The 26,117-nt window shown below is 37.1% G+C and overlaps 3 protein-coding genes and 1 pseudogene across 6 annotated transcripts; 3 read left to right on the top strand and 1 right to left on the bottom strand.

The window, feature by feature from the left end:
* Nucleotides 1-691: 691 nt before the first annotated feature.
* LOC122047988 (ubiquitin-conjugating enzyme E2-17 kDa-like) lies at nt 692-6,665 on the top strand. 2 transcript variants are annotated; one of them, XM_042609556.1, is made up of 6 exons: nt 692-1,214; nt 1,340-2,206; nt 2,298-2,392; nt 3,271-3,398; nt 5,543-5,647; nt 6,311-6,665. In XM_042609556.1, exons 2-6 carry the CDS (start codon nt 2,076-2,078, stop codon nt 6,452-6,454), a joined length of 603 nt encoding a protein of 200 aa, XP_042465490.1. In that variant the 5' UTR covers nt 692-1,214; nt 1,340-2,075; the 3' UTR covers nt 6,455-6,665. The 2 variants fall into 2 exon arrangements, with proteins under 2 accessions (XP_042465490.1, XP_042465499.1); XM_042609565.1 differs by having other exon boundaries at nt 1,337-2,206.
* A 600-nt stretch (nt 6,666-7,265) lies between these two features.
* On the top strand, nt 7,266-10,636 carry LOC122047977. Of its 2 annotated transcripts, XR_006130700.1 has the most exons (4): nt 7,266-7,843; nt 7,939-8,319; nt 8,400-8,686; nt 10,342-10,636. XR_006130700.1 is itself a non-coding variant. In XM_042609540.1 (3 exons), the coding sequence occupies exons 1-3, from the start codon at nt 8,239-8,241 to the stop codon at nt 10,430-10,432; spliced, it is 459 nt and encodes a 152-aa protein (XP_042465474.1). In that variant the 5' UTR covers nt 7,369-8,238; the 3' UTR covers nt 10,433-10,636. The 2 variants fall into 2 exon arrangements, 1 of the variants encoding a protein (XP_042465474.1); XM_042609540.1 differs by having other exon boundaries at nt 7,369-8,319.
* A 688-nt stretch (nt 10,637-11,324) lies between these two features.
* Nucleotides 11,325-12,860, bottom strand: LOC122027501 (annotated as a pseudogene).
* A 266-nt stretch (nt 12,861-13,126) lies between these two features.
* LOC122047967 (signal recognition particle subunit SRP68-like) lies at nt 13,127-25,895 on the top strand. Of its 2 annotated transcripts, none has more exons than XM_042609519.1 (13): nt 13,127-13,283; nt 13,393-13,459; nt 14,148-14,258; nt 18,797-18,992; nt 19,450-19,535; nt 19,764-19,959; nt 21,657-21,768; nt 23,096-23,223; nt 23,499-23,705; nt 23,812-23,921; nt 24,134-24,263; nt 25,164-25,313; nt 25,448-25,895. In XM_042609519.1, the coding sequence occupies exons 1-13, from the start codon at nt 13,196-13,198 to the stop codon at nt 25,667-25,669; spliced, it is 1,803 nt and encodes a 600-aa protein (XP_042465453.1). In that variant the 5' UTR covers nt 13,127-13,195; the 3' UTR covers nt 25,670-25,895. The 2 variants fall into 2 exon arrangements, with proteins under 2 accessions (XP_042465453.1, XP_042465462.1); XM_042609528.1 differs by lacking the exon at nt 13,127-13,283 and adding an exon at nt 13,582-13,633.
* The last annotated feature ends 222 nt before the right edge of the window (nt 25,896-26,117 follow it).

Raw genomic sequence — 26,117 nt, 5'->3', positions numbered from 1 at the left:
TGAAAGACAGTAAAAGTTTTCGTCGTACGATCTGTCTGTCGACCATGCCTTGTGTTAGTGGCACTACCTTCCAAAAGGATGTCGAGAGATACTATAGTGGTCCCCTTGTTGGGCCGAGCGGGGTAGCCGCTCAGTCGGGACTCTGCTCCGTCTGCGGCTAAGTCCCGCTGTTTGGTCGAGCGGGGTAGTCGCTCGACCGTGACTTCTCCGTTCTGTCGACCTCGATGGCTCTCCTATGCGATGATTTTGTAGCACCTACCTTCCCCCTGTTCAGACAGGCTATCCGGTCTCCCTCGACGTCCTACCGCTTCGTATCGAGCGTTAATTGTCTTACACATCATCCTGAGCTAGACTGTAAGTCTACTCGGACCTATCTCTCATCAGTGGGGGCTTGACTACCCGACTGATCATTACCTTTGCTCTTATACATCCAGATATTGATCATCTTCATTTTGATTTCTACTATGACAATTGATCCCATACCAGATAGACCTCCGTCTATCGTTACATCAAATCTTTGAAAAATTTAAATTTTATTTCTGTAAATATTGGAGCAAATTCAGCACAAGCATGTTTGGCAGCTTAGGGTCAGTTTACTCAGAGAGACGGATCAACTAGGGAAAGGAATCAGCTAAAGAAAAAAATCTCTAGGGGAAAGGGAGGGAAAAGGACAAAGAAAGAAGAGAATCCCTAGGGAATAGGGAAGGAAGAGAGAAGAGAAGGAAGAGAACGGAAGAAATGAAGCAGCAAAAGAAATAAAAAGTGTTGTTGTATAGCGATGACAGATCTGGTAGAGGTATTCCAAGGGGGACTAGAAGGTTAGAGAAGGGAGATACTGGACAATAATAATTAAGGAGAAGAAGAAAAGTGCAGAAGAGGAGGAGAGGTATGGGAACTAGAGGGACGGAGAGCTTTTTGCACGGTGGCCCGGCGAGAGGTGGCGGAAGCCATAGCAACCGAGAGGGTTGTCACGCTCGGTCCTGTACCTAGTTCGAGGAGTTGTGCCAAGCTTGGATTTTTATCCGACGGCAAAAGGCACAGTAATCCGTCCACGCCGCGGCTCGTGTTAGCGCCAGAGCTTCGCGAGCCCCAGTCATTGCAGCCGGTACGACCGTCGGAGTCGCAACACTGCTCTGTTTCATAGAAAGGCCTTCTCTACACCTTTGTCTCCGAGATCCCCTTCTAAATTTGCCCTCTTCAAGAACTTCTCCAAGGTTCCTTTTTTTTTCTTTAAATCGATCTAATTCCTGTCTTTTGGCTTTGAGATTTCATTGGATAGCTTTTTCGTTTTACAGGTTTTTATTCTCATACTAAAGTTTGCAGCTTGTTCTTTTAGTAGAGTCGTTGCCGGATTTGTTCGCAAAGCCCGAAGGTGAGCTAGGGGACGCCGGTGTTTAAGGCGGAGTGTTCCCACACCTTCCACTGCCACTTCCCCTGTATTACTGCCGACGTCAAGAGCCACAACCATCTCAGCTGCTTGTGTGTTGCACTGCCTAGCTCCAGGAATCCTTCCTCTTGGTCATGAACCGCCGTGACGAAGACACAGAGCGAAGGATGGTTGGTGAGGCAGATAACCGGAATCCGGAATCCCAATCGGAGAACCTATGGCGGAGGTAGAAGCGGTACAACCCAAGGTAGTGAGAAATGGTTTGGCATGAACAAAGTCATGAGGAGACGCTGCTAGTAAACCGAGCGGTCATGAGGGGACGTCGTTATTCGCGAGTGGCCGTGAGGAGACCTGTGTTTTGGCCAATTGCGTAGGACTATCAGCGACTCGCGAGGTTGAGGACAGGACGTGAGAGATGACGAGAAGGAAAGAATGGTGTTCCGCCCGATTTTGGGTGGATAAAAATTTGTTAACAATTCAATCGGTGGATGGATTCATAAATCCATCCTTCGACTATTTCAAAGTAAGTAAACAAGGGAAACGATTATTAGTCCATCCGTTTGCATGAAATAAACAACAGAAAGTTTTCTGTACAGAAAACTTTCTTTAGTTTTTGAATCCATCATACCAAGTGTTTCTTTTGCTTTTTGATAAAAAAAAATCATCATCACGTGATTTGTCCGTGAGTATGAGTGGTCCTAAAAGGAAAGGATCATTTAAATTAAATCGTACTCGCGTCAAAATACCGCAGTTCTGTCCGCTTTCCTCTTCTTATTCGGCTTTGGCCTTTCCAGCCGCGACAAAGGGAAAGGGCGAGTTGTAAGTCTCTCCCTCTATTTCTCTCTGGATTCCTGTCCTTTTCTATCTCGATCGAGCTCCCTTCACGCTCTTGAATCTTTGATTTTGGCAGGTTTTGGACGATTAGATCATCGTTCATGGCCTCGAGGAGGATCATCAAAGAACTCAAGGATCTGCAGAAGGATCCTCCTACTTCTTGCAGCGCTGGTCTTTCCCATCTGTATCTGTTTTTTTTTTCCTTTTCTTTTCTTCCTTCCATTTTCTCTCTCTCTTTTTTTTTTGTCAACATAAGCTCTTTGGCTTTAGATCATTACTGGATTACGTTCTATCTCGGGTAAAAATTATGAGCAGCTTGAATCTTAAGGAACTTAAAAGACATATCAAACAATCTTAGATCCGCTGTCGCTGATCGTGCCAAGCTTGCTCTTCCGGGATATATAGGATTGTTACATATCTAAAAGTTTATATTACATTACACAATGCATAGTCTTCAGAAAACCATGTTTTAACTTATTGCATCTGGAATAATACGGTGATGTTAGTATGACGACAGTGATACCATTAAATGTTTAATATCGACTATTTATGAAGAACAGGAATATAGCATGTGTGGATGCTGACATAATTTGTTTTTTCATAAGCATACACCAGGAAGTATTTGTTTATATATTAAAGAAAATATGTCGCTGAAATAGCTCTGTTATTCTTTCCTGGTGCAGTTTTTATGGTTTGTGTCCTGTAATTACCAATCTCTTTTTCTTTTGGCTTGCAAAGTAGAATATTTTCCTGATCACGTGGAAAACTTTACAAGTACAACTGTTGTTAAGGTTTTTTTACCTTCATTATTGAGACTTGAGAGTTGGTGGCTCCAGTTGTTATTACTGATAATGCTCCAATACATAATGTACTTTTCTGTTCAGTAACAGTAATGCAATGCTCCATAGCAATAACTTGCTGGTTTAGAAGACACTCTGTAGTAGTTGGTTGGTTTGGGATTGTTAAGTTCTGTAATCACATTCTTGGTTCAAACAAGCCTTACTATTTCAACAGAGGATCAAGTGGTATTTTGAGTTGTTTTCTTGCAGGCCCTGTGGCTGAAGACATGTTCCACTGGCAAGCTACGATAATGGGTCCATCAGACAGTCCATATGCAGGGGGTGTTTTTCTCGTCACCATCCACTTCCCTCCAGATTATCCATTTAAGCCACCTAAGGTTATTTTAACCAAAGTGAAAAATAACCATTTCTATTACTATCAATTTCTTCATTTGTTTTGAGGTTCACATATTAACTTGGTGAAGCCAATGCTACACTCATCACATCATATGATTCATAACAAGAGAATGATGTGCAACTGAGGATTATGATGTACAATGATCTGGAGACATCTAGTTTTACTATTCTGAACTCATGGAGTTTAGAGACATCTCTCTTGCTGAAAGCCAAAAATGCCACTCCTTAGTTTGATAGTGATTGCTTATAATATTATGTGAGTCATTTCCAAACTGATAGTCATGGATGCTATGAGAAAGCTCAATAGAAGCATGAGAATATTGGGGTTTTTCATATTTAAATCCAAACATGTGTACTATTATACTTCCAACCCATGCATTGATAATTGTTTCAATGGCTGCGGCAACTCCCGCTACTGTATTGACCACATTGTAGGATAAACTACTGATTAATAACTTATTGTTTAACTTCTATAATTCTCACTGTTCATTATTTTTTTAAATTAAAAATAAAGTTAGATCCAAGCAAACCACACACCTGATTTAGTCCAATAGTAAATCATTCTGTTAGATGGATAAGTTCCACGCAACCCTGACCTCAAAGTTCCATGCAACCCTGGATGGTAGTCTTAGGATTAGTTCTAGCTTCTTGATTATATGATAATTTGGTTCAGTCTATTGTTTTCTTTGATCTAAGTCTATCTGGATTTAATTCAATCTTAAAATGGTAATTGTAATTTCATTTTCAATAAAGAATATCTGTTACAGTTTCATAATTTCAGTTAATTCAGCAATAGAATCTCATTTGTACAGTTGATATGTCTATTGGAATTGGCTTTGTATCAATGGAATCTCATCATCCATCCATAACGAATTGGTATGGTATGGTATATTCATACCATAACATATGAATAGTAAGAACTAGAATTCTTATCGATACTGGAACTCATAGGGAAGCAAATGGATTTATGTATGGAATCAAATATGTAGTATTTACTGAAAAAGGTATTCAGTTATTCGGGAACAATCAATATACCTCTAATGTCGAATCAGGATCAACTAGGACAGAAATAAAGCATTGGGTTGAACTCTTCTTTGGTGTCAAGGTAATAGCTATGAATAGTCATCGACTTCCGGAAATGGTAGAAGAAGGGACCTATTATGAGACATACAATGCATTACAAACATATGATCATTACGCTCGAATCGGGTTATTCTATTCCTCTTATAGAGAAAAGAACTTAAAGCAAAATACTTAATAACACGACGATACATTTATATAAAACTACTACACCGAGCACACGCAACAGAGCCGTAAACAGTCAAGTGAAATCCAATTCACGAAATAATTTGATCCATGGACAGTATCGTTGTAGTAAAGGTCACATGAAACTGAGAGAAAGTAGCAGCGTCATATGATACTAGGAAACTTGTTAGCCCCCTTATGGTGGATGGAACTATATTTTCCTTTTTCCTGCAACCATGCACTGAAGGCTATATTTTTAAATTTTGTTCATCATATTAAAATTTCAGATATGAGTGGATATAATCGTTCCATGTTAAAAAATACCATAGGTATGGAAGTCTAGTGTTGTTGGTTTATTTTGAATTAAATGGTGTACATATTGAAATTGGTCAAATTAGGGTTGTCACGCTGCATATGATGGTGGTTATGAAAATAGGGTTTAGTGGATAATAAATAAATATTCACCTTTGTTCACCAATAGAAGGTTTAGACTATTAAATTGGTTTGGATAAGCTAAAAGTATTCAGAAGTTTTGGCTTGAATTGTTATGGTGTCAATGTTGAGGACTGATTTTGTATTTACCAAGTTATGCCATGAAAATTTAGGTTAAAAATCTGATCTTCTTAGTCTCCAATTTATTTTTTTAAAAGAAAAGTCAAACTAAAGCGAAGGGAAATTGTGATGCTTGGGCCATTAGTCTTTTGTGGTCAAGGATAAATCACCTGGTGTGCACAAGCTGTGTTTGTCCAAAATGTTTGTTGCATCTGATGCACATTTTAGGTATAGGATTACCATTTCACTTGAACACGTTAAAAAATCAAATTGTCAATAACAGTTAAACATTATGTATTTGCTCACTTATTGGGGACACCTTCGGCAGGTTGCTTTCAGGACCAAGGTTTTCCATCCAAATATTAACAGCAATGGAAGCATTTGCCTGGACATATTAAAGGAGCAATGGAGTCCTGCTTTAACTATTTCCAAGGTGCCCTTTTCTTTCCCTTTATAAATTATCCTAGAAAGTTGTTTATATCTATCTATAATCTATCTTATCGAATTTGCTCACCCTAATCAGCTAGTAGTAGTGTATACCAGTACGTTCAGGTAAGTTGACTGCTTATCCTTTAATTTGCTATATTCATGAGTTATGCCCTTGCTCGACCTTTACTAAAAAAAGCCTTTGGATCAAAACTACTGAATAGACTTTTGCACGGGATCTGCATGATTCTACAATCTTGTATATTGCATTGTTTGCAGAATCATAGTAAAACTATTTTTTGATGAGAATGCTAATATAACTAGGAAAGAATTAGGAATGCTAAAATAAAAAAATGATTACTGTCCGACAACACCTAGATAATCTCAATAAATGATAAAATAAATTAAAAACAAAGTAAGATTGTATAAATGTCAAAAACAATCAAATTCTATTTGTTAGTATATAGGTTGAATTGAACAGAGCTGAAGATGGAAACTTTAGGAGAATAATGAAATTGATGTGAATAAAAGATGGTTTGTATGTTACTAGTAAATACATATACCTTAGAGTTCGAGATCCAAGTTTCCAACTTCCAATAATTGGAATCTATGGCGTGTTTTTATTGTGCGATCGGAACATTGAGAGCTTTTTATAAATTTTTCCTTATAGGTGCTGCTGTCAATTTGCTCCCTCTTAACTGATCCAAATCCAGACGATCCTTTGGTTCCTGAAATTGCCCATATGTACAAGACAGATAGGACCAAGTACGAGACCACCGCTAGGAGCTGGACCCAGAGGTATGCAATGGGCTAAGACACACCAAAGAAAGTTGGAAGTTCCATTTGGTTCAGTGTCTGATGGTTGTATTAGCTATTTATTTATAAGAATTATTTATAACATTCAAATCGAACTGTGCTGCTTGTGTCACGTAACTGACTTAAAAATTAGCTAGAAAAAGTGTCCACTGCAGACTCATCAGACTGTTGTTGTATTTTATTGTTTATATGATAACTATATTTGAACAGTCGGAAGATTTTTCGCTTATGTATCTTGAATTTTGTATTATCATTTGGTTGCACAACTTAGATTTTGCATCCTTCTGTTGGCAGTGGATTTGATCTCTTGCGTATTTGTATGAGAAGTTCTCTGCTGGGGACAGGTTTAGTTCGCTATTTCAATAAGTGAGCTGAACCAACAATAATAACAAAAGGAAGCAATATTGTTTCTTTTTCTGAGTTTAATTTATTGGTGTATAGAGATTGAGAGTTGAGACATGAGATGAGGTTTTTAAATTTTAATTTAACTAGAATTTAAAATTGATTTTGTTGAAGGTTCGGTATATCTGTTATGCTATTATTTTTCGTATAGAGATATGTTTGAAAAAAAAGTTCTTTTTTTAAAAAAAAAACAAATTCTGTTTCTCTTGTTTTCTAAAAGACCAACGACGGGAATTTTTTGTTGTTTCTTTTTTTGTTTATCTTTAATTGTTAGGTGGAATCGACAAAGAGCAACTTAGATTTGAGTTTTTCTTTCAACAAAACTCTTGGTCTGTTTTTTTTTTTTTTTTTTATAAATAAGATCTTTTAGTTACGATCTGGTATTGTAATACACAGCTCAGACGCTTCATGAACTGAACGGCGTAAAGCCGTTCGTTGCCCATCAGACGTCTGTTAAAAAAAAAACAGCTTTTTTGCTCACAAAACGCCCCACAAATCCAGCTCTGGCGTCGGAGAACCCGAGACAAATAGCAACGGATCGAACTCAGCGAGAGCCGGATCAGGTCCGAAAACCGCAGGCTGGACAAAGCCGTCCGGATCAAGCGACGATGATTCGCCGAGGGTCGGGAGAGGAAAGTTCCCTGCCGCCTCCGGCGGATACAGCGGGGACGCTGCTGCGGCCGTCGAGGTGGCGCCGGTGACTCGCTGGACCAATTCGCGGAAGTGGGCCGGGTCCGCAGTGAAGTAAGCGACCGGCGAGCGCTTGGAGTTGGAGGCCTGCGACTTGCGCTTCTTCGGTAGGCGCTCGTCGGCAGGCGCATCCCGGTGAGTCGGCCTCGGGTGGGAGGTGCCGACGACTGAGGAAGTGGAGCCAGAGAGGAGGGAGGGGGCGTCGCTGTCGCCCGAGAAGGCGTAGGGGCGGTGGTGCACCCACGGTTCTGGGATCGCGCTGTTCTCCATCTTCGATCTCCGCTCGACGATTAAGGTTTAACACCTCCTTTTAGCGCTCTGAAGCATTTGATCGAACATGCAGTGAGCGATAAGAAAGGCGGCATTTTATTTTTCTCTTTCTTTTCCCAGTTTTTTTTTCAGCGTTATAGTTTCGCCACGTCACGTGCGGGGTGCCCTCCGCAGTGGCGTTGCCACTGGGTCGTCGAGGCGGCGTAGTCGACAGCTTGAGCGGAGCACGGATCCTCTGCGCCCGCGTCCCCTGCGCCCTCTGCGTCCGTCGCTACACGACAAAAAAAAGCACGTGCTTAGCGCATGTATTTCTCGGCGCCAACATCGCCCGAAAAGAAATGCTCCGTCAGCGCAAAAAAAATAAGCAAACCCTAAGCCCCTCTTCTCCTCTCCACTTCTTCTCCAGCCGACGACGCAAACATGTTCCATGGAGGGAGGCTGATCGTTGGTTCGCCGAGAGGTATGCCCTTGAAAGGCCACCTCGCTTCTAGCTCTACACAGGTTACCAAATCCGGCCAAATTTTCTATTTATCTGCTTTTTATTGCATAAAGTTATGAATTTTTGTCGGGTTTTGTACAAGATTCTCTTTGTGTTTCCCTGTGCTCCTCTTCGCTTCTCCAGCCGACGCCAGCCCTCCTCCTCTGCGCCTACGACCGGAGGTAACACCTACAACCCTGTGGAGAAGAATCAGGTGGAGGATCCGTGCCCGTGGAGAAGAATCACGTGCTTACTCTTGCCAACGAGGACCTCGCAAGCCCTAGCTCCCCGCCGATTCCCTCTACGCCCAGCACCCGTGTGCCCTCTTCGCCCGTCGAAGTGTCTCCTCCTCTTCGCCCGCAGCTCCCCTGTGCGCCTACTCTCTCCTAGGTACAATTAGTTGTGTTTCTAATCGTGAATGACTAGTGATATAGCATTAGATTTGATCCAAGATAGTTGGCACCAATACAGTTTGATGCTGATAACCACCAAGCCTATAGGGCAATAGCTAAAATCTACAACCGACAAAGCCCTACTATATCCATAGCTACTGGTGAACTGTGTTGGTATATGGTGGTTCAGGTTAGTATCAACAAGTGATGTCACCAATTAGGATTGAAATTTTGATACTCTGATTAGTTGTGTTTCGCTAAGTATATATTAATGTTTTCTGAACCAAAATCTTTCCTACAACAAGCTTTAGTATTTTCCCCCTGTTGTTGTTTACTTTCCTGTACAGCATGTTGTTCTTGAGTGGCTTGCTTGGTATGTATTATTCAAATAAGCACAACTCATTATCCTCCTACCTGCTTACAATGGGGCTAGTCATAATTTTCTTTATTAATTTGACGACAATAATTTAATTTTTGCTAAATGGCAGTTTGGCTGAAGTGTCAGTTAAGAGAATTTGTTTGACATCAAAATTTGCTAAGCCATTTGCTTGTTTTTTAGGCTTCATTTTTCATTGCTTATGTGGTAACATCATGGACTAGCTTATCTTGGGCACTCAATTGCACGATCCCTCTTATCAGTGATCTCGTAACAAGACATTTTAGCAAGAGCAAGGATGAGTTTGACATACCATCGATCCCATACCACAGTGAGATACCAAGGATTCTATTATTTGTGCTCCTTGGCCTCACTTACTTCCTTTTAGCTCCAATGATACTGCCATTTATATTGATCTTCTTCTGCATGGGTTACATTATCTACAAAGAGCAAGGTGAGTGGCATTTTATGCTACATTTTTGTTGTGTTTGCCAGTCTACACCTTGGATAGAAACATCTTTGTTGCATAGGGATGCTACATCTTTGTTGGATACACATTTTTGTTGTGTATGGCCTTCTGCACTGAAGTGGAAGATGTGATCTCTATGAGGTAACAAACCACCTATTATGTACTGTTCTCACAAGATAAAAAGGGAAAGACGTAAGGGCTTTCATATTGAAGTTAAGGATGGTAAGGGCTTTCATATTGAAGTTAACGATGGAATGTTGTTGGAATGTCTGTTTAATGCCTTAGGTTGTCTACAAAGGAGTCATTATATACTACCTAAGAGTTTTCTTTTCCTTTTTTTGGTTGTTTGACCTATATTAGTTTTGGAGGTAACTAAATAGCTCAGAAATAGAAGAATCGATCAAGATTCCATGGTGTAGCTAATTTGTAGGTGTATTTTCTTCTTTCATTTGTCGTGCTATGATGGATACTACCTAATTATACTTTTTCAGAGACTAATACGCATAACCTGTGTTGTGTTTGTAGAGTACATGTGTTGTAGAGTACACATCTTAACATGTGTTGTGTTTGTAGAGTACACATCTTTTAAGAGAATTAGATTGTTTTGATGACCACAGTTTGGAACCAAGGGCCTATTTTTTTTTCATGTTAAATATAGTCAATCAATGACAAGTTATTCTTTATGTTTCTTGGAACCACGTGCCATAGCATTTCTCTATTTCATGTTATATAAAGTCAGTCAAGTGCAAATTATTCCGGTTTCCTTACAAAGGTCATTTACTTCTCATCCTAAACTTGAAAAATGCAGGAATATGGTAATACTGATGTTGAAGGCGTTGACTCAACAAATGCATGCTATGGTGGAACAGCTGCCTTATTTAATTGTGTTAACTGGGTAGAAAGTAGCTAATGGGATGGACGCTACGGATTGGATGTCTAGAGCAAAAGCTTTTAGTAATTGCTGTGGTTGTTGTTGCTGCTGCTGCTGCAAGTGTGCAGTTTGGGCATCTAATTTTACCATAGGAACTACAAGTATAGACCATGTAAATATTTCATAATTGTGCCTTTGTTTAATCCTGAAAGGAAAGTGTTGTGTGATCCAATTTTACTTGTGTTTTTGTTTTGTATTGGCTATTTTGGAGGACTTGTCTTGCAAATTTCTATGAGTCCATTGATCCAAATTACTGTGTCTGTTATGTTTCCTGCAGTGAAAGATTTTTAATGCAAGACATTTCTGAGAGGCTGTTCTCTGATTAGAGAAATTGTTCTGTAAACATTAACTAACTACAAAATTATTAGAGCTTGGATTTGTTGTCCTGACTATAATATTCTTTTCCAACCAGATGAATGAAATAGGACTTCACTTTTTCTTTCTCAATCGTGTAGTTATGGCACTTCTGAAATTATATATTCTAGGTCTTTGAAATTGTGGCATTTGTTCTACCAAATCATAGTATTTAAAAGTTCAAAACGTAGTACATATTTCTGGCTCTTTAAAGTTGTAGTGGCCTAAAATATGTATCTTCTGTAAATACAACTCCAAATTATATGATAGAGGTTTTGTAGGTACAAAAACCTGTAATATATCACAGTGTATGAGCTTACAAACAATTAATTTGAAAATTTACTACCATTTCTGATCACTCACCCAAGATCTATTTTCGTGATTGCCCACAATTTCTTATTTTTATTATACGTTCCTCAATCAATTATATAATCTTGTGCATGCTTCCACTTTGTTCACCCACAACCAGAGAGAAACCATGACAACATTCAATCCAACACTTCAGATGAAGTCAATCAAACACTAAAATAAGCAGCCTCAACAAAGTAATACAACTTTTTGAAGAAAAATAGCAGACCCATACACGTATATAACAATTCCAATATGTAGAAGATCAGAAGAGCTGTCAATAGAGGAACAATATCCAAATTAAAGACTACTCCGCACCAACATATTCAACACAAACCAGCAGGCTCCTGAAACTAAAAAAACAGGCTGCACAAACACCTAATTGTAAGGACATTATTTACAAGCAAAGTGTAATGGATCGTGCGGTAGACAAACACACAGCAGTGCCTATCTTCCAGCCACAGCCAAAGCCAAAGCCAAAGCCTTGTTGTCAGCATCCTGAGCGAACATAGGCAGAGGGAGAGCCAATGCAGTTCTCTCTGCAACCTCATCAAGGAAAGGAACAAGATTGCTGGGGTAGTCAAAGGAGAGATCTTCGTTTGCAGCCAAAGCCAAGAGCTCCTCCTTTTCCAGCCCCCTGGCTGGCCCAAGGCTACACCTGTCTGTAATGTGCTTGGCCAAAGCATCTTTGAACTTCTTGATCTGTTTTAAGCCAGAAAAAGCTTACTCATCAAACAAATGAAGATGAAGCAAATGTTTCAATGCTTAGAATTTCATTGATAAGGATTTTACAGTTGCATTGGTGCAGATGAAGCTACAGAGGCGCCCCTGCGCTCCTCGATAAAATCTACAGAAAGGAAGGACATGAATATGCATGCTGTACAACACATGGACTTGTGTAGCTCATAGTTTATTTGGAGGAATGAAACATCTGGATTCAACCCAGCGATCTGACAAATCTGCAAGCAAACAAGACGCATAATCAGAAAGTGATATCTGGATTCTCATAAAGAAAAAAAAATGAAAATTTCTTCGGACGAGCGATGTAATACCTTAGGATGGAGGGCTCTACAGCCTCCACAACCAGGAGAGAAGAAATCCACCACAACCAGCTGGTCGCCGGCGTTCAATCAAGAGTTAGCGAGATCCTCCGCTGACTCGATCTCCTTCATGTTGGGTAGGAGACCCTTTTCCCACCATTGGATTGCCTTCTTGAAAGAAAGACTCATCTGCGATCCAAGGAAGAAAAAAAAAGACCTCTCTTTTAATTTAGCAAAAAGGACAATTTATCAAAGCACAGGGAAACACAAAGAGAATCTTGTACAAAACCCGACAAAAATTCATAACTTTATGCAATAAAAAGCAGATAAATAGAAAATTTGGCCGGATTTGGTAACCTGTGTAGAGCTAGAAGCGAGGTGGCCTTTCAAGGGCATACCTCTCGGCGAACCAACGATCAGCCTCCCTCCATGGAACATGTTTGCGTCGTCGGCTGGAGAAGAAGCGGAGAGGAGAAGAGGGGCTTAGGGTTTGCTTATTTTTTTTGCGCTGACGGAGCATTTCTTTTCGGGCGATGTTGGCGCCGAGAAATGCATGCGCTAAGCACATGCTTTTTTTTGTCGTGTAACGACGGGCGCAGAGGGCGCAGGGGACGCGGGCGCAGAGGATCCGTGCTCGCTTGAGCGAGTGCCGGGTTCTCACTTGCGTCTGCGTGGCTTTAGCCGAAGACTTAAATGAGTTCATTGAGGTCATCCTCAAGTAACTGTCACGTACGGACCCACTTACGTATTGAGGCCGTCGAAGAGGCCCATATTCCAATTGGTCGTTAATTGTTGTGGCCCCACTTACGTATCATATCCGACCCGGACTAACTCGGATCTCGTCGGGTCTTGTTATAGGATTCAAACCATTCGATGAGGATCCGTTTACGAATCCGCACCGACCCTGAAACGGCCCGCAGATCTTCAGAGTACATGAACCCTAGATTGGAACCGAAGGATCATTTCTCTGATATTCTACCGGAAGAATCATGGCGAAAAAGGACGCGACGGCGATGGAGATCGACGAGGACAAGCCTGTCGCTGTGGAGCAGATCAGTCCCAAGTTCTCCATCAACGGTTCGATCTCCCACCACTTCTCGTTGATCTGCGATCCTTTACGCTCTTTCTGGATTTGAGAATCATTTCGTGAAATTTAATAATCCGGCTTCTTCTTTTTTGTTGTCAGTGTTGCAGCTAGTAAAATCTGCTCAGATGCAGCACGGTTTGAGGCACCGAGATTACACTCGGTACAGGTATGTTCTGTTTGTTCGATTGACTGCATGAGGATCCCTATTGAATTTTTCTATATGTGAAATTGTTAGTATGCTCTATGACGTAGGATCCCGATTGAAATTTTCTAATGTGAAATTGTTAGTATCTCTATGACGTGGAATGAGAATACTCTTGCTCATCAATTCCTTTTTACGGTACGGCCAGACTTATAATAGTCAGTTTACTTGTATTTTCGAGATTTGCAAAGTTTTTTTCTCTGATAAACATGCATGAGAAAAGTGTGGTTGGATCTATGCATAGATTAAGCATTTTTCTTCCACTGTTAAGAATGAACATATGTTTCTCTATTTTTGTTGAGGATCTGATTGCTAGCATTATTTTTCTTTTATATGTATTTTAACCTTGATATGAAATCCGTCTAGAGCGAAATCTGTTTGGACTCAGGCATTCAAGTCTTACTGATGGTTTGCTCGTGGCAAATGATATTAAATTATAATTTATCCTAAATTTAGTAATAAATATTGCATTAAATCCCAGTAGATATAGTATGCCTTTGTCCAATAATTATAATTATCAGTTACACTTTTTTCTATCACATTTTTGTTAATCATTTGTGGTGTGCTTGCCATCTTTTGTGTTTCCATTTTTTAAAATTATTATTATTATTATTTTTTTTTATTGTCTTAAGAAGAGTATTTGGTGTTGTAGGAGATATTGCACTGCACGATTGAGAAGATTATATAAGTCATTGAAATTTTTACATGGTCGTGGTAAATATACACGGAAGGCAATAACAGAGTCCACTGTCACTGATGTGAGGTTTGCATTTCTTCCTTGTCTCAGAAGAATTTTGTGTTATACCTGTTCAGTTACATTTAGTGTATGCTACATTATCTGTGAAGTCACATATTTTCTTTGATTGTCTATCAATGAGCTACTAATTGCTAGGGGTTTTACCTTTTTTTTTCTATGTACCTGTATCATTAAAATTATTTGGTGGCATATTATTCTTAAATTTCTCAGACTTGAATACACCTGACATTGGGGGGAGTTTTTCTAGCAAAGAAAGTTGAACTATATACATTAATATTGTTTAGTTGTCATTATTATTATTTTTCTCTTTGCTTCTTTGAGACTGTGCCATTGATTTTTCCCTGTATGTGATGGTATCCTCATAAGAGATGAATTTGTAAATAAGAACAAACCAAGTAGTGTTACAAGATAGGAAAAATGGAGTTGCTTCTACTCAAGTTCTACATAAATCTTGCCGAAATCACTGTTGCATGATTCCTAGCTGAATCTAGGTTATTAGGGTCTCTTTTTGTAAGAACGATGAATGATTGTTCCTAGATAGTTTAAGTTCATTTGTGTAATTTGTCATTGTAACCATTACATGAATGACCATTTATTGATCTTACAATTTTTTTTTGTTGCAATCAATCATGATAAATTTTTTGAAATTTACATGGAAAATATTTCATGAATGCTAGCAAGCCCGGATAAAGGAGGAGGGTTGCGTTAGGTTGCCAGCCAGCGTCAAACTATGGCAAATATTTCATGAATGAATCCATTAAACTATTGTGCTAATGCTAGGTTGTTCCCCGGAAGGAACGCGTTGCAGGGTCCGACTGTAACGTCTCGCCAAGGACCGCTACATCTCCAGAACTCGGGTGTAGCGATAAATATGCAAGAGTTCGCGTTACAGGGTCCGACTGTAACGTCTCAGCAAGGACCGCTACATCTCCATGAGAATTTGGGTGTAGTGTTAAATAGGCAAGAGTTCTCACACCATAGGTTAGATAAGAACAAATATGATAGGAAAACTAATAATCTAAGATTTGGAACTTGGAACATAGGAACTCTCACTGGTAAATCAATGGATGTAGTAGATATGATGATTAGGAGAAAAATTAATATTTTGTGTGTACAAGAGACAAAATGGACAGGTGAGAAGGCAAAGATGATAGAGAACACGGGTTTTAAGTTATGGTACACTGGAAAGAGTAAAACAAGAAATGGAGTGGGTATTATTGTAGATAGTTTGTTAAAGGATGAAGTTGTAGGAGTAGTTAGAAAAGGGGATAGAATTATAGCCCTTAAGATAATAGTGGCGAAAGAAACTATGAACATAATTAGTGTATATGCACTACAAGTAGGTTTAGATGAAGCTACCAAATCAAGGTTTTGGGAGGACTTAGATGAAATATTACAAAATATTTCATCAAATGAAAGGATTTTAATAGGAGGTGATCTAAATGGACATGTCGGAGTGAAAAATGAGGAATATGAGAGAGTACATGGGAGTTATAGGTTTGGAATGAGGAATGAGGAAGGGAAAACTATATTAGATTTTGCGATAGCATATGACCTTATATTAGCTAATACGTTTTTTAAGAAAAGAGAAGAACACTTAGTCACATTCAAAAGTGGGAATAATAAATCGCAAATTGACTTTCTTATGGTTAGGAAGAAGGATAGAAAGATTTGTAAAGATTGCAAAGTCATCCCTGGAGAAAGCTTAACTACCCAACATAGGGTAGTAGTGTTGGATATACGTCTTAAACATAGTATCAATAGAAAGAAAATATATACAATTCCTAGAATTAAGTGGTGGAAGTTAAAGGATGGGAAACAACATATATTTAACGAGAAGGTAGAAGTACAAGCATTAGGTGAAATATACGATGACTCTAATACAACATGGGATAAGATGGTATCAAAGTTGAAAATAGTAGCTAAGAGTGTCCTCGGTGAGTCAAAGGGGCATGCACCGTTAAATAAAGAATCTTGGTGGTGGAATGAGAAAGTACAAGAGAAAGTGAAGGAAAAACGAATAGCTTATAAGGAATTATATATTTGTAAGAATGAGGAAAACTTAAAAAAATATACAATAGCCAAGAAAGAAGCTAAGAAAGTGGTGAGTGAAGCAAAAAATGAAACTTTTGAACGGTTATATCAAAAATTGGATACAAAAGAAGGGGAAAGAGACATTTATAGAATAGCTAAAGTGAGAGAAAGAAAAACAAGAGATCTTAGCCAAATAAAATGTATTAAAGATGAATGTAATAGGGTATTAGTAAGCGATGGAGAAATAAAAGAGCGGTGGAAGAGATATTTTCATCAACTTTTTAATGAAGATTTAGGAAACCAACTTAACTTGGGTAATTTAATTAGGTCAAATGAGCAACGAAATTTAAATTTTTATCGTAGAATTCAAACTTCAGAAGTAAAACAAACTTTAAATGAGATGCACAATGGTAAAGCCGTTGGACCAGATGATATTCCAATAGAGGTATGGAAGTGCTTAGGGAAACAAGGTATTGAATGACTTACAAAATTATTTAACATGATATTGAAAACGAAAAAAATGCCTGATCAATGGAGGATAAGTACTCTAGTTCCCTTATATAAGAATAAGGGAGACGTACAAAATTGTGCAAACTATAGGGGTATTAAACTAATGAGTCATACTATGAAACTTTGGGAAAAAGTAATAGAAAAAAGATTAAGGAAGGAGACAACAGTGACAGAAAATCAATTTGGGTTCATGCCTGGAAGGTCGACAATAGAAGCTATACATCTTCTTAGATAATTAATTGAAAAATATCGGGAGCAAAAACAAGATCTACATATGGTATTCATTGACTTAGAAAAAGCTTATGATAAAGTCCCAAGAGAAATTATATGGAGAATTTTAGAAAAGAGAGATGTTAGCGTAACATATATTGAACTAATTAAGGATATGTATGAGGATGTAATGACCAGAGTAAAAACTTCAGGCGGAGTAACTGAAGCATTTCCAATAAAGATAGGGTTATATCAAGGATCAGCTCTAAGTCCCTATCTTTTTATACTAATTATGGACGAACTCACTGCGCACATTCAAGACACTGTACCGTGGTGCATGTTGTTTGGAGATGATATTATTTTGGTAGATGAGACACGTGAAGGAGTAAATGCTAAGTTAGAATCTTGGAGGGAAATACTAGAAAGGAAAGGTTTTAAGCTTAGTAGATTGAAGATAGAATATATGGAATTTAAGTTTAGCAATATTAGAAGTAATGAAACAATTGTTAAGATAGGAGAGGACGAGTTGCCTGGAACCGAGCGATTTAAATATTTAGGATCATTTTTACAAAATGATGGAGGGATTGAGAGAGATGTCTTACATAGAATACAAGTAGGATGAGTGAAATGGAGGGAAGCGTCGAGTGTTTTATGTGACCGTAAAGTACCTCTTAAACTTAAAGGTAAGTTCTATAAAACCGCAGTTAGACCTGCTATGTTATATGGAGCTGAATGTTGGGCTATGACTCGAGCACACGAGCAGAAGATGAGAGTTGCAGAGATGAGGATGTTAAGGTGGATGTGTGGGCATACGAAGATGGACAAAATAAGAAATGAGAGCATTAGAGAGAAAGTCGGAGTTGCATCTATTGAGGAAAAACTCCGAGAGACACGTTTAAGATGGTACGGACATGTATTAGACGACCAATAAATGCTCCAGTTAGGCGATGTGAAACTATGATAAACATGCATATCAAACGAGGAAGAGGAAGACCAAAAAAGACTTGGTTAGCAACAATAAAACAAGATAAAATTTATTTAAATATATATGATGATATAATAGGAGATAGAGCTCAATGACGTAAAAGGATTCATACAGCCGACCCCACCTAGTGGGAAAAGGCTTAGTTGTTGTTGTTGTTACATGGAAAATTAAAATGTGATTAAGGCCAGTTGACTTTTAGTTTTAAGTATGAAATAATCTTGAACTTTGCAATAATGCAGTTATACTTTACTAGTTTGAGGTTCAATTTGTATAATGTGAAATTATGACTATGACATAGAGTAATCACTTATGGATTTCGCAAAAGGTTGTGATGAAAATTGAAAATTGTATTAATTCAGCAACTTATCTAATATATTAGATCTTAACCTCTGTTTATAGATTGATAACACTACTTATTCTTTATAAAATAACATACTTTTCTAAAAAAAGTAAATAACCTTTTATGGAAATTAGCTACACTATTGTATCCTATAATTTATGGAATCAGAATTCCATGATTTATGGAAATATTTTCTGTGTAATTTTTAGGGATATTGATGGTTACAAAATCATTTTTTTTTCACATATTGTTTCACATTATCCAGAGGGGATAATTTTCATTCCTAATATAATGAGTGCTCAAATGATCCAGCTTGTTTACCATTTTTTTCTGAAGTGTTCTTTTAAATTGCAATCATGTGGTTGTAAATGCCACATATGCACCTTGGATTTTTGTATTTATATGTTAATGGATCTACACCCTTCCAGAGCTATTGATATATATTTTTGACTGCTTCATTTATAGGTTTCTCCATATTGTTTTATACATGGCTGAGCGAGCCTGGAGCTATGCCATGGAGAAAAAACAGTTGCCTGATGGACCAAATTCTCGTCAACGCATTCACTTGCTTGGTAGATTGAGAAAGGCTGTTAAATGGGCAACACTTTTTTCACAGCTCTGTGCTGTTAAAGGAGATTCAAGAACTTCTCTTGAAGCTGAAGTAGTGTTCCAACCTTTTTTTTCCTACCACTGATTTGAATAATTGCATGGTACTACATTGGTATATAGATCCTTGGGTAGCATGTCCATGTACATGCATTTATGCCAACGGATTGTAGCATTGCCTGTGTCATCACCTTACTGGCTTGTTATTGTGTAATGTTAATCATGCTGATTTGGAGGGTGTTACATTGCTAAAGGGAGAAAAGTGGCCTGAACAATGAGAGAGCTGACTTTGCATGTTTTTCCTGTCCCTTGTAGTGCAATTTGATGTTGGAATGATTTTCCTTTATAAACAATTTTAGCTGTTGTGATCACATTGGAAAATGTATGAAAGAGCATTCTTCCTCAATTTGCTTTGCTTCTGGTCTCGACATTTTTTCTTCATCTTTCTTTTGGCATCTTTTATTAGACATACATCAAATTGCAGAATCTTGAGCCAGTTTTTTTGCATGCAGGCATATGCTTCCTACATGAAAGGATCTCTATTGTTTGAACAAGATCATAATTGGCAAACTGCATTAATGAACTTCAAGAATGCAAGGTTTACAGAAATCAAAATGTCCAACTAATTACCTTCAGTCTGATCTATGGTTTTTATTGTGCCTGGCATCACTGGTGCTTAGTTCTCAGCTGGGTTGCTCCTATGAATCATAGTTGTTTCTTATCCTGATTTATATCCTATTGTTTGATTGTTATTTACTCTTGTTTTGAAATACTTTCTTTTTGCTTCAGCTTCTTTTGATCAAATCTAAATTTTTTCCCCCTGAAGGGCTGTTTATGAAGAGCTTGGAAAGTATGGAACCATAGAAAATCAAGTTTTATGCCGTGAACGTGTTGAAGAACTAGAACCCAGTATCAGATATTGTTTACATAAAGTAGGTGAGTCAAAATTGCAAACTTCGGAGCTTCTTGACATTGGAGAAATGGAAGGACCGGCCTTAGACCTCTTCAAATCTAAATTAGAGGTAGATTTGTTTCTTCTCCTTCTACTCTCTAAATTTCCTATATGCTTTTCTTTTTTTTTATTTGTTTCTTTAGTGTGTGCTTATATGCGTCTGTTGATTAGTTATAGTCTATCTTAGCCACCTAGAACTATATACTTCTCTGTTTATAATTGAAAAGTGTGCTTGTTCTTTAAGTTTGTTGTACAATCACCATTTAATTGTTATGGCATAAACTTTTTGATAAATAGGAGTGTTCTAGAATGGCTTGAGGCTGTGAGCTTTAGGCTGTGTTTAGTTGGGTGGATAAGTGATTGGATGAATGGTAGGGTGGATGAAATACTAATATTTTCATCCATATGGAGTGGGTGAAGTGAATAAATAAAATATTGTAACTATTTCTCGTGTTTGATCTGCCAGATTGGGCACATCAAAGAAGAATCGACAATTAACTACTATTGTTTTCAAAAAGACCATTATGGAATTTAATACAATTCCATTGTCGCCCTTATCTCTCATCAAAGCAAAAGCCCCTTGCAAAGCATGTGACTTGTTCCCAATCTATAATAGTTTTAAACTTTTAATCATATTTATTGAAGTGAGAGTATTAGAAATATGAATTCTCACGATCAACTTGTCATATTGGGAATTGAATATTAGTTAACCTTTCATGCTAATACTGCACCAAAATAATGATTTGCTAAGGTGTAAACTAATCATCAGTAAAATGTAAAGAGAGGTTTTTTAGAGGTTTCCATGCAAAACAGTTAAAGTTCAGTTTGTTTGATAATACTTATAAAAAACTTTATTTGGTTTAATTTCACTATTTGAAACCAAATAAATTTGAAAGAACGGAGTTTTTTTAATAAATTTGGTAAATTTAGTATTTATGGAATTAAAATTTTATTAAATATTTAATAAGAATTAACTAAAATTAGACAAGTTCAATTCAAACCTAATTGAAACAGATCAAATTGAGGAACTTTGGTTTGGTTTGATCTAAATGAAGAAGAAATTTGATTGGCTTGGTTTACTTTGTACGAAATTGCAAATAAAATTTTATTTGGTTGATTCAATCTGTGCTATTCAGCTTGTAAACGAAATTGCAACTTAAAATGTGGTCTATTTATGCTCAGGTCAGTTTGTTTTGGTTTGGAGCATATAAACGCCTCTAGTGGAAAAGGGAAGCAATGAGATAAAGGGGAAATAGCATGGGTGATGAGTAAATAAAAATTGGAAAATTTAGTTTGTATTGTAGTCATTTTTTATGAAATTTAATTATCCATTCATCTTATTATATTTTTAATAACAAAGAGTAAAGATTAGAATGCTGCTTATTCATCATCCATCCATTCAAATAAACAACTTGCTGGATAAACTATGACACCTATCGTTTTATATATCAAAACACCAAGCTCAGTCCATCCACCTTATTAAGTACATTTGAACGCACATTTTTTATTAACATCCTTCCTGAAAGTCAAATACATTTGAATGCTCATCAAAATTATGATGGCTTTCATGTCAGTGTTTGCTGTAACTTCAGTTCTTATTCCATTTATTTATCCTGATTCCTTACAATTTTGTATTTGATTTATTTCATGTCTTTTGCTATTTTAATACTAGGATATTAAACACTAGTGAGATGTAATTAAAAACTGTATCACCCCATTTTTTTCCCCCACTTTCTCAAGCTATCTTCATTTGTCTTGTAACTTTAGGCTGTGATGGCCGAGGCAAGATCTCAACAAGCAGCATCAATGACAGAATTCAACTGGCTCGGTCACAGATTTCCTATCAATAATGCTAAGACTCGTGTTTCTATTTTGAAAGGTTTGTGACATGTTACTTTAGTTGAAAAAATGAGGAACCATCGCACCTTTTTTTATAATGATTTTCTATGTTTTCAAGAGATTTCATTACTATGCATGTCTTAAGATTTTTAGTATGATAACACAGTTATGCTTTGTTACGCAGTCGTAACTTTTGTCTACTGGTGTTCTTGTTGCCCTTCACTTTTTTGGTATAGATTGCAATAAATATACATATTTTATGTAAAAGATTAGTGCAAGATAAGTTCTTATTTTTCTTAGTCATTATATAACATATTCACCGAATATCTTTCTAAGTGGTTTTGAGCATTTATCCTTTGAAAATTAGGAAATTAAATATTTGTCATCATAAAGTTACAAACATAAAATCTCATATATTCCATTATAGATATTTTAAATTTCCATATATGCTACCAATAATCTAATCTTTTAATTCAAATTAAATTAATATAAGTATATCATTGTAATTATTGATAGTAATTTAATTCATAATAAATTTTAGAATAAATATTGATTTAATTTTTATTCAGGTTATATTTTCTTTTGTTTGTTTAACAATCTTAACATCAATTGAAATGCATAATTAATTTTTTTAGATATGCCTGATTTCACAATCATACATTTTCCACTAAGGATATCATTGTTATTGGAGCTACTAAATCAACAATTTTGTAGGGATCTATATGAGGTTACCCCTTTTCTGATCTAATGGTTAAGTGCTGTCGCTTATAACTTACATTTCTTCTCAATCTATATTTCACATATGACATGATAAGAGAAATACTCATTAGGGACAGGTGTACGCCTAAAAAAATGTAAATAAGGATATGTTCATGAAATTTCTGTAGTATCTGGTAGAATAAGAAGCCAGCTCATTGGGTACTGGTTTGTTCTCCTTAACTGTTTTGTTTTTTTTGAGAATGAATGAATGTATGTTGCATACAGCCTCTACCTTGTGAGTTTTGATTTCTAATTTCTATTTTTGGTTTCCTTGGAGTTGTGTTTTTATTTTTCATGAACATAAATAAATGTTTTTGGGTATGTAATACATTCAAACTATTACATTTTTTAGTTCCTTGTAAACTTTGAGTTCATTACCTGCCAACCATTTCTCATGGGGATTACAGATCTATAGATAAGTGGTGATATATAGACACAGAATATATTGTGCTTGCACTCATGAAATTAGCATGACAAAGCTTTTTGATCCTTTCCCTAAGATTTATATCAATAGTTTGTCTTATGTAATTTACTTCATGTTGCATTTCATTTTGAGTAAAATTACTTAATATTTGTCAAGAATTCTCTTACTTGAGAAATTTAATCAGCTCAGGAGCTAGAGAAAGATCTACATGGGTCACCATCAGATTCGCTTCCAGAAGAGAAGAAGCTTGCCATGTTTGACAAAATATTTTCTGCATATCATGATGCTAGAGGCTGCATCCGTAGCGACTTGGTATGTTAACATCATGTTCATCTTGTGCTCTTGCTTTATGAGGCTTTTATTTACATGCCAAAATACTTCTAACCAGGAACTAAATTAGCCTCAAATTTCCATATTTGTCTAGATTAGCAAATCTTTTATGTGATTGGCTTGTTGGATGAGTCTGGATTTTGAGTATGAATTATTCTTGCATGTCAATGTCTACTAAACTCTTCAACAATGAGTTTGAAATGGGCTTTCTTAGATTTAGTTCTTTATGTGAGTATCTAACTGCATTCTGATTTTAGGCTACTGCAGGGAATGCTGAGAATGCAAAAGATGATTTAAATGGTCTGGATAAGGCAGTAAGTGCTGTTTTAACACAGCGCACCATCGAACGCAACCAGTTACTGGTTGTCATTGCTAAAAGTAAATTCAAAAAACATCGTGATGACAAGGTTGATAAAGTAACAAAACCAGAGGAACTTGTTCGCCTATATGATCTCTTAATACAGGTTAATAGCATTTGATTCTCAGTGTTTCTCTGAGCTTGTTACCAGAATTAATGTTTTCCCATCTCTTTTGAGTGCGCAAGTGGAACTAATCCTTTCCTAATGACAGAATGCATCTGATTTATCTGACTTAGTCAGTTCCGGGAAGAACAGGAACTCTGAAGAAGTTGCATTTGTTGAAGAATGTGAGATTAAGAGTTCAGTGTTTAGAGCTGAAAGGTGCGTCCTAGTTGATTCTTCAGAAATATTAGATTTATCTGTACTTTTGGGAGGGAAACTGAATGGATTAATTTACCATGCTGTATTTGAAGATCAAGACCTGTTTCAGTGCTACATGCCTAATTTAATATTGCTATTGGATTTTTGCATTCATTACAATTTTTGGGGCCCCTGTTAGCTTGGCTTTTAAAACTATTTTCTCAAAATTACAGGTGCTTTTACTTGGCTAAATCTTATAGTTCAGCTGGCAAAAGGGCTGAAGCATATTTGTTATTTTGTCATGCACGTTCTCTTGCAAATAATGCCCTAGAGAAGCTTCAAATGGCAACTAATCCTGATCAGGTTCTTTTCTTGTTTAGCACTTTTTGTATTCCTCATTATGTTATTATGTTTTTTTTTCTAACTTGTGTAGTCGGGATGATGGTTTTATGGTAACGCCTTGTGCTGATAGAAGAGAACTTCTGTTAAAATTATGTAAACAACTAGAAATATAATTCTCCATAATTAACTACTTTGTAGGATCAGCAATGATTTTTGGTTAAACATCATCACTGGTTAGATGCAGATTTCATCTTGAATGATTAGTTTATCTTGAATGATTAATCCTACAGACGCTTCTTCTATTCTTTTCCCTGGCGCAGCTGGCCCATCCTGGACTTGAACCAGAGAACTCGCCTGTGAAGTAAATCATCGCACCTATGATCCAACCAATTGAGAGAGAATCGATATATTCTTTTTTGGGAGCGATTCATCCTTCCCGAACGCAGCATGCAACTCTCTGTTGCACTGCACTCTTCAAGTGTGCTTGTTCCCTCGTCTCCCTCACCTCAACAAGTATTTGTAAAATAACTCCGATGGGAAGAAAAAAGGTGTTCAGAGACCCTCCCGGCCCAACCATACACACTCTAAGATCCTTTTTCAAACCTGCTCTCATATATAGTATCCTAAAACTTGTTTAGTCCTTAATCATGGTAATCACACTTTATTTTAGGATATTGATTTGCCTCATAATCTTGGTTCCATTTTTATGTGACTCCAATGGAGTATGTTACTACAACTATGCTTAAGCCTGCTTGCTACAAAAATGAAATTCTAGTGATTGCCGTGATTGACTGAAAGCCTGATATAAATGAATAAGCTCTCTTATTTGTGTAAATTTACTAATGAGACAAATAGATATTTAACTGGACAAATAAATTTGCTATTTTTTTTACTCACTGCGGTTGCTCATTAACATGGCAGGCTTTAGCCCAAGATCTGAAGGTACTATTAGACATCTGCAGATCAAGCATTTGTATTGAACATGCAGCTGGGATCATGGAGGAGGAGAAGATACCAGAAAATCTTTCAAAAAGGGTTTCAGCCATCTCATTGGCAGGACAGGAGAAAAAGGTTTTGATCATTTCTACTCATTATAGAAATACCTATTCATAAAATGTCAAATATTCTGGTTCTTAGTTTTACATATATTGAAATAGCACACATGCATTTGCTCAAACTGACAAATTGGGAGCTTTCTTATGCAGGAGCAAAAGTTCCTTTTGGAGACACTTGATGTTTATGAATCAGCAGTAGGCGAACCCAATTCCAAAGTCGTGGCACGCATTGCCCAGTTTCCACCTCCATTCCAAGCGGTTCCATGCAATCCAATTGTCCTGGACATTGCTTACAGCTCGATTGACTTCCCATCTCTTGATAACAGGATGAAGAAGGACAAGAAGGGTATATTCAGCAGGTTTTGGGGTTAAGCCGTTCTCAAAAACTTGGCGATCTGTTTCAATCGCTTAAAAAAAAATTGGAAACATATCATGTTCCAAAGTCTATTTCTGATACCTTTTTCTCTTTTAGAATTTTATGAAGAGAGGATTGAAACGCATATTAAACCCCAACCTTTTTTGACAATAGTTATTTTCATATTGTAAGTGGATTTTGGATTAAGAACTATTATGAAAAGTAATTACTCATGACCAAAAAGGTTTATTATAAAATCTGTGCAATTGAAATGCAAAAATTCAACCTCAAAATAGAACAATCGGGAAATTTTTTTTTTATATAGTCGATATTGTGCAACAAGATTGCCAAGCGCTTATGGTCACTGCCAAGCCAGTGACAATGCGACGCAATTTTTTATAACAAAGATTGAAAAAACTCCACAATCTATATAGAACTTGGAACTCTTGTAGCAGATAATTTGCT

Source organism: Zingiber officinale, chromosome 1B (assembly GCF_018446385.1).
Source record: "Zingiber officinale cultivar Zhangliang chromosome 1B, Zo_v1.1, whole genome shotgun sequence".
Classification (NCBI taxonomy): Eukaryota; Viridiplantae; Streptophyta; class Magnoliopsida; order Zingiberales; family Zingiberaceae; genus Zingiber; species Zingiber officinale.
Note: the sequence above shows the minus strand (reverse complement) of the source record. Positions and strands in the feature narration are given on the sequence as shown.

Excerpts from the sequence above, each read along its gene's own strand:
- LOC122047988 (XM_042609556.1), top strand. The coding sequence starts at position 2,076 with ATGAGTGGTCCTAAAAGGAAAGGATCATTTAAATTAAATCGTACTCGC. Across the intron at positions 2,207-2,297 it reads ACAAAGGGAAAGGGCGAGTT|GTTTTGGACGATTAGATCAT; the intron begins GTAAGTCTCTCC and ends TGATTTTGGCAG. Across the intron at positions 5,648-6,310 it reads CTGCTTTAACTATTTCCAAG|GTGCTGCTGTCAATTTGCTC; the intron begins GTGCCCTTTTCT and ends TTTTCCTTATAG.
- LOC122047967 (XM_042609519.1), top strand. The coding sequence starts at position 13,196 with ATGGCGAAAAAGGACGCGACGGCGATGGAGATCGACGAGGACAAGCCT. Across the intron at positions 13,460-14,147 it reads CGAGATTACACTCGGTACAG|GAGATATTGCACTGCACGAT; the intron begins GTATGTTCTGTT and ends TTGGTGTTGTAG. Across the intron at positions 21,769-23,095 it reads TCGTGTTTCTATTTTGAAAG|CTCAGGAGCTAGAGAAAGAT; the intron begins GTTTGTGACATG and ends AAATTTAATCAG.
- LOC122047977 (XM_042609540.1), top strand. The coding sequence starts at position 8,239 with ATGTTCCATGGAGGGAGGCTGATCGTTGGTTCGCCGAGAGGTATGCCC. Across the intron at positions 8,320-8,399 it reads TCGCTTCTAGCTCTACACAG|ATTCTCTTTGTGTTTCCCTG; the intron begins GTTACCAAATCC and ends GTTTTGTACAAG. Across the intron at positions 8,687-10,341 it reads GTGCGCCTACTCTCTCCTAG|GAATATGGTAATACTGATGT; the intron begins GTACAATTAGTT and ends TGAAAAATGCAG.